General features: G+C 39.9%; 1 protein-coding gene across 1 annotated transcript in view; it reads right to left on the minus strand.

Moving 5' to 3' along the window:
* Nucleotides 1–12,640, minus strand: part of ADCY10 (adenylate cyclase 10) — a gene marked incomplete at its 3' end in the record, with an annotated part of 106,331 nt that overhangs the window by 27,290 nt on the left and 66,401 nt on the right. The window contains exon 21 of the mRNA XM_081256265.1: nucleotides 12,263–12,553. Within this exon, the coding sequence (XP_081112391.1) occupies nucleotides 12,263–12,553 (291 nt within the window). The remainder of the gene's footprint in view (nucleotides 1–12,262; nucleotides 12,554–12,640) is intronic.

Here is a 12,640-nt window from a genome sequence, read left to right on the forward strand (position 1 = left end):
AGACAAAAAAAAAAAAGGCCCATGCACAGCAATGAAGACCCAATGCAGCCAAAAATAAATAAATAATAATTTTTAAAAAGTGATTCAGATCTCAGTGGCAGAAACTGCTTGTTTCCTATCTCAACTTCCATTGTTCCTTTTCTCCTTAGTAATAGAACTCAATTTTACTTGGGGAAGCTACATTTTCCAACCTCCCTTGCAACTGGATATATAGCCATGTGACGTATTGTATTGTATTGTATTGTATTGGTCCTTGAGATATAAGGGGAGTATTGGGTAGGAAGAATTCTAGAAAACTATTGAAAAAGGAAGGGGCATCCCTTTCATTTTTTGGTTTCTTTTCTCCTCCTTCTAGTGTTAAATGTGAACATGATGTCTGGAACTCCAGCTACCATTTTGAACCAAGGATCTCTGATGATCATGAAGCCTCCATACCAGTTCCAGTGATGAGACAAGCATTTTACATAGAGAGAAATACATTTAGGAACTTTTTTTTTTTTTTTTTTTTTTTTTTTCTTTTTGCGGTATGCGGGCCTCTCACTGCTGTGGCCTCTCCCGTTGCGGAGCACAGGCTCCGGATGCGCAGGCCCAGCGGCCATGGCTCACGGGCCCAGCCGCTCCGCGGCATATGGGATCCTCCCAGACCGGGGCACGAACCCGTATCCCCTGCATCGGCAGGCGGACTCCCAACCACTGCGCCACCAGGGAGGCCCCTTAGGAACTTTAATAATAAATTTAAGCCACTCTAGCTGGGTCCTTGTTATATGCAGCCAATACTAATTCTAATCAATACTTTTCTAATGCGTTCTAATCCATTTGGAATAAAATTCAGAATATTTCTCAAGGCCTCCAAGTTCTCCTGATGCTTCTATTAATTGTTTATTGTCTATCAGCCTCTATTAAAATTCAATATATGAGAATAGACACGTCTGCCATTTTCACCACTATATCCTCAATGCCTAGATCACTGCCTGACACAAAATAGATACTCAATAAATGCGTGTTTTTTGGGGGGAAAAAATCAATGATTAAAAATAAAATGCTGGGCTTCCCTGGTGGCTCAGTGGTTGACAGTCCGCCTGCCAATGCAGGGGACACGGGTTCGTGCCCCGGTCCAGGAAGATCCCACATGCCGCGGAGCAGCTGGGCCCGTGAGCCATGGCCGCTGGGCCTGCGCGTCCGGAGCCTGTGCTCCACAATGGGAGAGGCCACAACAGTGAGAGGCCCGTGTACAGCAAAAATAATAATAATAATAAATAAATAAATAAATAAATAAATAAAACAAAATAAATAAAATGCTATTCCTTCTTCAGCATCCTATATGTTTTGTTTTATATTTCAAATTGTAATAGTGATAGAATGAGATGCAGAGAAAAGCAATATTGGCCAAATAAAGCAAATAAAGTCAGGATACATAAGATATGATTTTTGTCATATCATTTACCCCTTGAGTGAATCATATTATTTTTAGGTCTCAATTTTCTTCATTTATGAAGGAAATATATTAAAAGTTCCCTACTTCAAAGAGGATCTGTAAAAATCAAAAGAAAAGAAATATACGGAATGCTTGTAGGTTCTCAGAAGAAAGGAGAAAAGCAAAGATAGTACTTGCTCACCTGTGGTTTCAAAGACTCAGAAATAAGACTTCAAGTTCAAGATGAAAAACTCACCTCTCTTATTTATCTCTTGAGCTCCAGGTCCAGCACATTTTACCCCATAAAAACAAGAATAAAATAATTTTTGAAAGCATAAACTCACAATATACAGAATGGAAGGGGTCAATTCCTATCTTAGGGCCATTACTCTGGCCCTCCCCTCTGCCTAGAATGCTCTTCCCCAGCCATCCATACAATAAAATCCCTCATTTCCTTTGCCTTTCCATGAATCTTACCTCTCACTGAGGGCTACCCTAATGACTCTGCACTCGTAATCTCCCTTGCCCTACCCAACATTCTTTTCTGGTTTTCTCCTTGGGATCACTTATACATATTATAGAATTTACTTCTTTGTTAATGTTTTCTCTCCATTGTTTGCTTCTCCCCAATAGAATGCTGTTTTGTTCCCTGATGCATCTAAGATGCCTAGGGCACTGTCTGACACATATCAGAAACCCAATAAATATTTGCTGAATGAGTAAATGAAACATTAAATGAGATTTCACCACATGTCAAGAAGATCAAGGAATGAGAGGAGTGGAGCAAGAAGAATTAGGTGGAGCAAGAGCCCAGGAGGGAGCCCACGGGCTGTCGATCCTTGGAATGGATCAAGAGTCAGAAAATAAGTTTTTAGGAAGGACATGAGGATTGGTAGAGAATTGAAAAGGTAAGCAACTTCCTCACTATCTGATTCATAGCTAATGCTGTGTCCTTGAACCTCTTATGATATGTCCTTCTCCAGCATTTCTTAAAAGCATACCTCATGGACTTCCCTGGTGGCACAGTGGTTAAGAATCTGCCTGCCAATGCAGGGACATGGGTTTGAGCCCTGGTCCAGGAAGATCCCACATACCGTAGAGCAACTAAGCCTGTGAGCCACAACTACTGAGCCTGTGCTCTAGAGCCAGTGCTCCACAACAAGAGTAGCCACCACAATGAGAAACCAGTGCACTGCAACAAAGAGTAGACCCACTCGCCGCAACTAGAGAAGGCCTGCACACAGCAACAAAGACCCAATGCAGCCAAAAATATAATAAAATAAAATAAAAATAAATATTAAAAAAAAAAGCATACCTCACACTTTGGGAGATTCAGGGGTAATGGACAGACTGTCCAGCCAAGATTGAAGCAGGATATTATAAAGAAGACATTGCAAAAAAAGAACTTTCCTAGAAACTCTAGGAAAAATAAACTTCTGTTAAGAAATCTATTCACGAAGAGAAACCAAGATGGTGGAGTAGAAGGACATGCTCTCACTCCCTTTTGTGAGAACACCAGAATCACAAGTAGCTGCTGGACAATCATCAACAGGAAGACACTGGAACTCACCAAAAAAGATACCCCACATCCAAAGACAAAGGAGAAGCCACAATGAGATGGTAGGAGGGGCGCAATCTCAGTAAAATCAAATCCCATAACTGCTGGGTGGGCAACTCACAGACTGGAGAACACTTATACCACAGAAGTCCACCCACTTGAGTGAAGGTTCTGAGCCCCACGTCAGGCTTCCCAACCTGGGGGTCTGGCAACAGGAGGAGGAATTCCTAGAGAATCAGACTTTGAAGCCTAGTGGGAATTGATTGCAGGACTTAGACAGGACTGGGGAAAACAGAGACCCCAAACTTGTAGGGCACACACAAAGTAGTGTGCGCATCGGGACCCACGGGAAGAAGCAGTGACCCCAGGGGAGACTGAACCAGACCTACCTGCTAGTGTTGGAGGGTCTCCTGCACAGGCAGCAGGTGGCTGTGGCTCACTGTGGGGACAAGGGCACTGGCAGCAGTTCTGGGAAGTACTCCTTGGCATGAGCCCTCCCAGGGTCTGTCATTAGCCCCATCAAAGAGCCCAGGTAGTCTTCAGTGTTGGGTTGCCTCAGGCCAAACAACCAACAGGGAGGGAACCCAGCCCCACTCATAGCAGTCAAGTGGATTAAAGATTTACTGAACTCTGCCCACCAGAGCAACAGTCAGCTCTACCCACCACCAGTCCCTCCCATCAGGAAACTTACATAAGCCTCTTAGATAGCCTCATCCACCAGAGGGCAGACAGCAGAAGCAAGAAGAGCTACAATCCTGCAGCCTGTGGGGAAAAAAACACATTCACAGAAAGAGACAAGATGAAAAGGCAGAGGGCTATGTACCAGATGAAAGAACAAGATAAAACCCCAGAAAAACAACTAGATGAAGTGAAGATAGGCAACCTTCCACAAAAACAATTCAGAATAATGATAGTGAAGATGATCCAAGACCTCAGAAAAAGAATGGAGGCAAAGATCGAGAAGATGCAATAAATGTATAACAAAGACCTAGAAGAATTAAAGAACAAACAAACAGAGATGAACAATACAACAACTAAAATGAAAACTACACTAGAATGAATCAATAGCAGAATAACCGAGGCAGAAGAACGGATAAGTGACCTGGAAGACAGAAAGGTGGAATTCACTGCTGCGGAACAGAATAAAGAAAAAAGAATGAAAATAAATGAAAACAGCCTAACAGACCTCTGGGACAACATTAAACGCAACAACATTTGCATTATAAGGGTCCCAGAAAGAGAAGAGAGAGAGAAAGGACCAGAGAAAATATTTGAAGAGATTATAGTCGAAAACTTCCCTAACATGGGAAAGGAAATAGCCACCCAAGTCCACGAAGTGCAGAGAGTCCCATACAGGATAAGCCCAAGGAGAAACACACCAAGACAGATAGTAATCAAATTGGCAAAAATTAAAGGCAAAGAAAAATTATTGAAAGTAGCAAAGGAAAAATGAAAAATAACATACAAGGGAACCCCCATAAGGTTAACAGCTGATTTCTCAGCAGAAACTCTACAAGCCAGAAGGGAGTGCCATGACATACTTAAAGAGATGAAAGGGAAGAACCTACAACCAAGATTACTCTACCTGGCAAGGATCTCATTCAGATTCGATGGAGAAATCAAAAGCTTTACAGACAAGCAAAAGCTAAGAGAATTTAGCACCACCAAACCAGCTTTACAACAAATGCTAAAGGAACTTCTCTAAGTGGGAAACACAAGAGAAGAAAAGGACCTACAAAAACAAACCCAAAACAATTAAGAAAACAGTCATAGGAACATAATATCAATAATTACCTTAAACGTTAATGGATTAAATGCTCCAACCAAAAGACACAGTCTTGCTGAATGGATACAAAAACAAGACCCATATATATGCTGTCTACAAGAGACCCACTTCAGACCTAGGGACACATACAGACTGAAAGTGAGGGGATGGAAAAAGTTATTCCATGCCAATGGAAATCAAAAGAAAGTTGGAGTAGCAATACTCCTATCAGATAAAATAGACTTTAAAATAAAGAATGTTACAAGAGACAAGGAAGGACACTACGTAATGATCAAGGGATCAATCCAAGAAGAAGATATAACAATTATAAATATATATACACCCAACATAGGAGCACCTAAATACATAAGGTAACTGCTAATAGCTATAAAAGAGGAAATCTACAGTAATACAATAATAGTGGGGGACTTTAACACCTCACTTACACCAATGGACAGATCATCCCAAATGAAAATAAATATGGAAACAGAAGCTTTAAATGACACAATAGACCAGATAGATTTAATTGATATTTATAGGACATTCCACCCAAAAACAGATTACACTTTCTTCTCAAGTGCGCATGGAATATTCTCTAGGATAGATCACATTTGGGTCACAAATCAAGCCTCGGTAAATTTAAGAAAATTGAAATCATATCAAGCATCTGTTCTGACCACAACACTATGAGATTAGAAATGAATTACAGGGAAAAAAAACGTAAAAAACACAAACACATGGAGGCTAAACAATACGTTACTAAATAACCAAGAGATCACTGAACAAATCAGAGAGGAAATCAAAAAATACCTAGAGACAAATGACAATGAAAACACGATGATCCAAAACCTATGGAATGCAGCAAAAGCAGTTCTAAGAGGAAAGTTTATAGCTATACAAGCTTACCTCAAGAAACAAGAAAAATCTCAAATAAACTATCTAACCTTACACCTAAAGGAACTACAGAAAGAAGAACGAACAAAACCCAAAGTTAGCAGAAGGAGAGAAATCATCAAGATCAGAGCAGAAATAAATGAAATAGAAACAAAGAAAACAATAGCAAAGATCAATAAAACTAAAAGCTGGTTCTTTGAGAAGATAAACAAAATTGGTAAACCATTAGCCAGACTCATCAAGAAAAAGAGGGAGAGGACTCAAATCAATAAAATTAGAAATGAAAAAGGAGAAATTACAACAGACACTGCAGAAATACAAAGCATCCTAAGAGACTACTACAAGCAACTCTATGACAATAAAATGGACAACCTGGAAGAAATGGACCAATTCTTAGAAAGGTATAACCTTCCAAGACTGAACCAGGAAGAAACAGAAAATATGAACAGACCAATCACAAGGAATGAAATTGAAACTGTGATTAAAAATCTTCCAAACAACAAAAGTCCAGGCCAGATGGCTTCACAGGTGAATTCTATCAAACATTTAGAGAAGAGCTAACACCCATCCTTCTCAAACTCTTCCAAACAATTGCAGAGGAAGGAACATTCCCAAACTCATTCTACGAGGCCACCATCACCCTGATACCAAAACCAGACAAAGATACTACAAAAAAAGAAAATTACAGACCAATATTACTGATGAATATAGATGCAAAAATCCTCAACAAAATACTAGCAAACAGAATCCAACAATACAATAAAAGGATCATACACCATGATCAAGTGGGATTTATTGCAGGGATGCAAGGATTCTTCAATATATGCAAATCAATCAATGTGACACACCATATTAACAAACTGAAGAATAAAAACCATATGATCATCTCAATAGACACACAAAAAGCTTTTGACAAAATTCAACACCGATTTATGATAAAAACTCTCCAGAAAGTGGGCATAGCGGGAACCTATCTCAACATATTAAAGGCCATATATGACAAACCCACAGCAAACATCATTCTCAATGGTGAAAAACTGAAAGCATTTCTTCTAAGATCAGGAACAAGACAAGAATGTCCACTCTCACTACTATTATTCAACATAGTTTTGGAAGTCCTAGCCATGGCAATCCGAGAAGAAAAAGAAATAAAAGGAATACAAATTGGAAAAGAAGAAGTAAAACTGTCACTGTTTGCAGATGACATGATACTATACATAGAGAATCCTAAAAATGCTACCAGAAAACTACTAGAGCTAACAAATGAATTTGGTAAAGTTGCAGGATACAAAATTAATGCACAGAAATCTCTTGCAATCCTATACACTAATGACGAAAAATCTGAAAGAGAAATTAAGGAAACACTCCCATTTACCATTGCAACAAAAAGAATAAAATACCTAGGAATAAACCTATCTAGGGAGACAAAAGATCTGTATGCTGAAAACTATAAGACACTGATGAAAGAAATTAAAGATGATACAAACAGATGGAGAGATGTACCATGTTCTTGGATTGGAAGAATCAATATTGTGAAAATGACTCTACTACCCAAAGCAATCTACAGATTCAATGCAATCCCTATCAAACTACCAATGGCATTTTTTATGGAACTAGAACAAAAACTCTTAAAATTTGTATGGAAACACAAAAGACCCCGAATAGCCAAAGCAGTCTTGAGGGAAAAAAACGGAGTGGCAGGAATCAGACTCCTTGACTTCAGACTATACTACAAAGCTACAGTAATCAGGACAATATGGTACTGGCACAAAAACAGAAACATAGATCTATGGAACAAGGTAGAAATCCCAGAGATAAACCCATGCACCTATGGTCAAATAATCTATGACAAAGGAAGCAAGGATATGCAATGGAGAAAAGACAGTCTCTTCAATAAGTGGTGCTGGGAAAACTGGACAGCTACATGTAAAAGAATGAAATTAGAACACTCCCTAACACCATACACAAAAATAAAATCAAAATGGATTTGAGACCTAAATGTAAGACCAGACACTATAAAACTCTTAGAGGAAAACATAGGAAGAACACTCTTTGACATAAATCACAGCACGATATTTTTTGACCCACCTCCTAGAGTAATGGAAATAAAACCAAAAATAAAGAAATGGGACCTAATGAAACTTCAAAGCCTTTACACAGCAAAGGAAACCATAAACAAGATGAAAAGACAACCCTCAGAATGGGAGAAAACTTTTGCAAACAAATCAGCAGACAAAGGATTAATCTCCAAAATATATAAACAGCTCATGCAGCTCAATATTAAAGAAACAAACAACCCAATCCAAAAATGGGCAGAAGACCTAAATAGACATTTCTCCAAAGAAGACATACAGATGGCCAAGAAGCACATGAAAAGCTGCTCAACATCACTAATTATTAGAGAAATGCAAATCAGAACTACAATGAGGATCACCTCACACCAGTTAGAATGGGCATCACCAGAAAACCTACAAACAACAAGTGCTGGATAGGATGTGGAGAAAAGGGAACCCTCTTGCACTGTTGGTGGGAATGTAAATTGATACAGCCACTATGGAGAACAGTATGGAGGTTCCTTAGAGAAGTAAAAATAGAACTACCATATGGCCCAGCAATCCCACTACTGGGCATATACCCAGAGAAAACCATAATTCAAAAAGATGCATGCACCCCAATGTTCACTGCAGCACTATTTACAATAGCCAGGTCATGGAAGCAACCTAAATGCCCATCGACAGACAAATGGATAAAGTTGTGGTACATATATACAATGGAATATTACTCAGCCATTAAGAGGAATGAAATTGGGTCATTTGTTGAGACATGGATGGATCTAGAGACTGTCATACAGAGTGAAGTAAGTCAGAAAGAGAAAAACAAATATCGTATATTAACGCAGGTATGTGGAACCTAGAAAAATGGTACCAATGAACCGGTTTGCAGGGCAGAAGTTGAGACACAGATGTAGAAAACAAACGTATGGACACCGAGGGGGGAAAGCTGCAGGTGGGTGGGGATGGTGGTGTGATGAATTGGGCGATTGGGATTGACATGTATACACTGATATATAATTGATGACTAATAAGAACCTGCTGTATAAAAAATAAATAAAATTAAATTAAAAATAAGAAATCTATTCACAGTATATTACTACTTAGTTCTCTAATGGACAGCATTTTCATAGTCTTAATAATGTAAATACTTGATTGATTTATCTAATGATAGTTCTATAACAATATTGGAGGAGAGGTGCCCAAGAGTGGTGTAATAGAGTTAAATCCTTACCTACCATAGCAAGACTAAAACAGATGATGTCAAATTTGATTTTTAAAAAGGCAGCATTAACATACCACTTAGTATATGGAAGTAATGACTAGAGGGAACAGCTAAGTTAAAAATGTTTGCCCCTGAGAAGAAATATTGAAGATACATATGCAGGGCAGTAGGTCATGGGACTATTGCTTTTATGGTAAAACTTTCAGGAAATCTAAAAAATGTCTTTATGTGAAGATGTCTAGTTGATACTCTTTTAAATAGGTGAAAAATTATAAGGGAAATAGCCAAGCCCTGGTCTCACTCAGGTGGAGGTTCTGTTGAAAGGACATCAGTAGATATGACTTAGAGATATCTGGTAACATATGCCCCAGAGTCAAATGGTTAAGGAACATTGGAGAACCTGAAATAACTGGAGTTGTTTCCTTTGGTGGCCCTAGCCAGCCTGCTTAAGACCAACGAACTACTCAGGCTGAACTGTCTGCTAACTGCCAGCTGATTTTACCCCTCACCAAATAAATAATTAAAACATACATATATAATATATGTAGTTTATATATAATTTATTTATATATATAATGTGTATATAAAATAAGACTCACTGATCCCACAGAGTCTGGAATACAGTAAGTCCCCTACATACGAATGAGTTCCATTCGGAGAATACGTTCAAGTCCAATTTGTTCGTAAGTCCAACAAAGTTAGCCTTGGTACCCAACTAACACAATCATCTGTATAGTACTGTACTGTAATAAGTTTATAATACTTTTCACACAAGTAATACATAAAAAGCAAACACAAAAGTAAAGCATTTTTAATCTTACAGTACAGTATCTTGAAAAGTACAGTAGTACCAGCTACATCACTGCTGCTTTTATGCTTGCTTCTGGACATCCTGGGCTTGTAATAAAGACACTGTACTACTGTACTCTATACAGTACTGTAAAGTACACAAAAGCACCACCACTTGTAGAGGATGCACACATGACAATGTACGCCAGACACGTGAACTAACTTACATGACTGGACATGCGAATGCACGTTCACATCTTTGAAAGTTCACAACTTGAAGGTCCGTATAATGCGGACTTAGTGTATTCTTTCCCTTTTCTCTTATCTCTGTCAGTTGACTCTCTCCTATTAATGCTTTCATTGGTGCCTTGACTATGGCCCTGTGTCGGGATCCTTCACTGAAGATCCCTTGATCCAGTCAGGCATCCTCTTCAGCTCTCCATCGCCTGCCCTCTTGGTGCCTGTTTTATTCTAGCAGCCCACTACTAGAGGTCTTCTCACACTCCTAGGGGTACTCTTGGGAACAACTTAAAATGATGCCAGGCTGGCTTTTTCTCCCAGGTGAGTTATATCTGATTTATAGGAAACCCTCACACATCCTTTCCCAAGCTCTGGGAGGGAAGGTTGATTTGATCCTGGTGCAGCCACAGGCCACTCTGGCCTCATTAGGTGTGACGTCTTCTGTGTAATCTAACTGATTCCAAGGAAGACATCTTCCTAGCACTGAGGTGATAAAGGAAGCAACCCACTTGAGGAAGGTACACAGTACCTTCTCAGTTCTTGCCAAATCTCTCCACAAATCCTGGCCCTCTCCACACTATTCCTCATTTTTACATCTTGAATGTGGATGAAGGATCCAATATTATAAATGATTCTCAGCTATTTCTTTTATAGAGTCTGTACATCAATCTATTTACCTCACTTTGGATTTCAACATCCATTGTATCTTGGTGCTTGGTACAAATTTCAATTTCAACATCATGTTACATGTATACCACTAATAGTATAATAATAATAACACTTTTCCAATTTTGGAAAAAATATACTGCATGAGGGGAAATGTAGTAACTACTAGTAAAAAACACTAGGTTCATCTACATGTCCATCTCTCTGACATCTTCCTGCCCCAGTGGGATGAGACTACTGCTGAATCTCATTATCTTTGTGCCCACACCCTCAGAAACTTGAAACCTTCATGTATAGACTCTCTTTATATATATAGACCCTAAGGCTCTGAACTTAAAGCCTGATTTCTCTTTTTTTAAAAGGGGAGATTGGCAAATGTTAGTGCAGTGTCAATTATAGGCTTAAATCACAGGACAAAGCTGCTTTCTCCCTGATCAAGTATTGCAAAGGAATCACCTTCCTTACTCTCTGATTCATACCTAATGCTTTATCTATGGACCTCTTCCAGTCTCCTTGGCCAGTATTACCTAAAATCCAGTCCTGTGCTTTGGGAAGCTCAAGTGTAATGGTAGAGCATGAACTCAGGAATTAGACTGACCTGGGAGTGAATAAAGTCTATTACTTGCTCTGTGGCACTGGGCAAGTTATCTAATCTTCCAGAACATCAATTTTCTTATCTATAAAATGAAAATAACCCTCTACCTTGGAGGGTTGACAAGAGAATGAAATGAGAATGCAGGTAAAATAGAGGAAGAATGAGAAAAAATATTTATTTGTACCTACTATATGCTGGGCACTTTACATACATTCTTTCCCAATTTTTCATATACTTATAAGATAGGAGTCCTCTATGTGTAGCCTGTTTTCCTGACCAGAATTAGTCATAATCATGGAGACCCTGTGACTAGGGCAGGAAGTCCACCGGGTGTTCCCTGGCCACCCCCGAATGAGAGCTGGAGTTGGCGCTGCTGCCCTAAATCTGACATCCATCGTGCCTGCAGTAACTGAGTCCCTGGGCCCTTATGCCCCTTGAATCCTTACTACGTTTTCCCAGATCATGTGGACAGTTTGTGCTATCAGTTTGTAACTTTCTTACTTGCATTTCAGATGGTCTTGAATCCCTGTCCTAAACCCAAGCCCTCTTTTCTGGGGGCCCTGACATGCTTAGTCCTGGCTAATTCTCTCCCACTCATACATTTTTTCCACTGGAACCTTGTTTCAAACTAGACAGAGCATCAACATTTTACCTGCCAAGAAACACCACTCCCTCTCGGATCTTGCTCTCCCCCCCACTTCATGTTAGACCCCGCTCCCTACCCACTACCCTCCTTGGATTCCATCCCTTGGTGCGAATGAAGCTGGGTCTGTTTTATTCCTTTGGACATTTTAATTTGGGCTCTGGTCAAACCCCATTTTGCCAGAGTCCTTACCCCCGAACCCTCCCTGACAGTCTCACAGTGAGATTGGTTCTGCCAACTCAGCTACATGTATACTCCCCAACTTCCTGCCCTGCTGACCTACGCTGCTCACGTCTCATCATTCGTGGTGCCCAAGCCTGCAGAGGACTTGAAATCCTCATGGTCCAGACCCACTTCTTCTAGGTCTTGTCTCCACGTTCCCCAGTTATAGTTAGGACTAATTAGGAATGAAGAAAGTTTACCTTGAAATCCATGGGACTTAGCCATCTTCCTAATGGTATCCAAGTCCAAAGTGTTGAGCCGGATGTCCACTGCAAAGTGATGAAAGGGGACGAAGTCTCCACTTCGGCAGTGGCCACACCTGTGGGCGTTTTCTTCCAGAAAGTGGGCACATTTCAAGTGCATGGCTTTCTTCTGGTCTTTCAGCCACAGCTCATAGGCTGTTTTCTGCATCATCGGGCTGCAGAATCGAATGATGTGGCACTCAATCACCTCACTTTCCAACTCACAGAGCTCTTCCTCTTTGCCATGGGCTAAGGACAGAAAGGCAGTGGGCAACAAGTCAGTCCCTGCTACAAAATACAGATCAGTTCTTTTAGCAAGATGTGCCTTAAACTAAA

Source organism: Mesoplodon bidens (assembly GCF_964165515.1).
Source record: "Mesoplodon bidens genome assembly, chromosome: 2".
NCBI classification, from domain to species: domain Eukaryota; kingdom Metazoa; phylum Chordata; class Mammalia; order Artiodactyla; family Ziphiidae; genus Mesoplodon; species Mesoplodon bidens.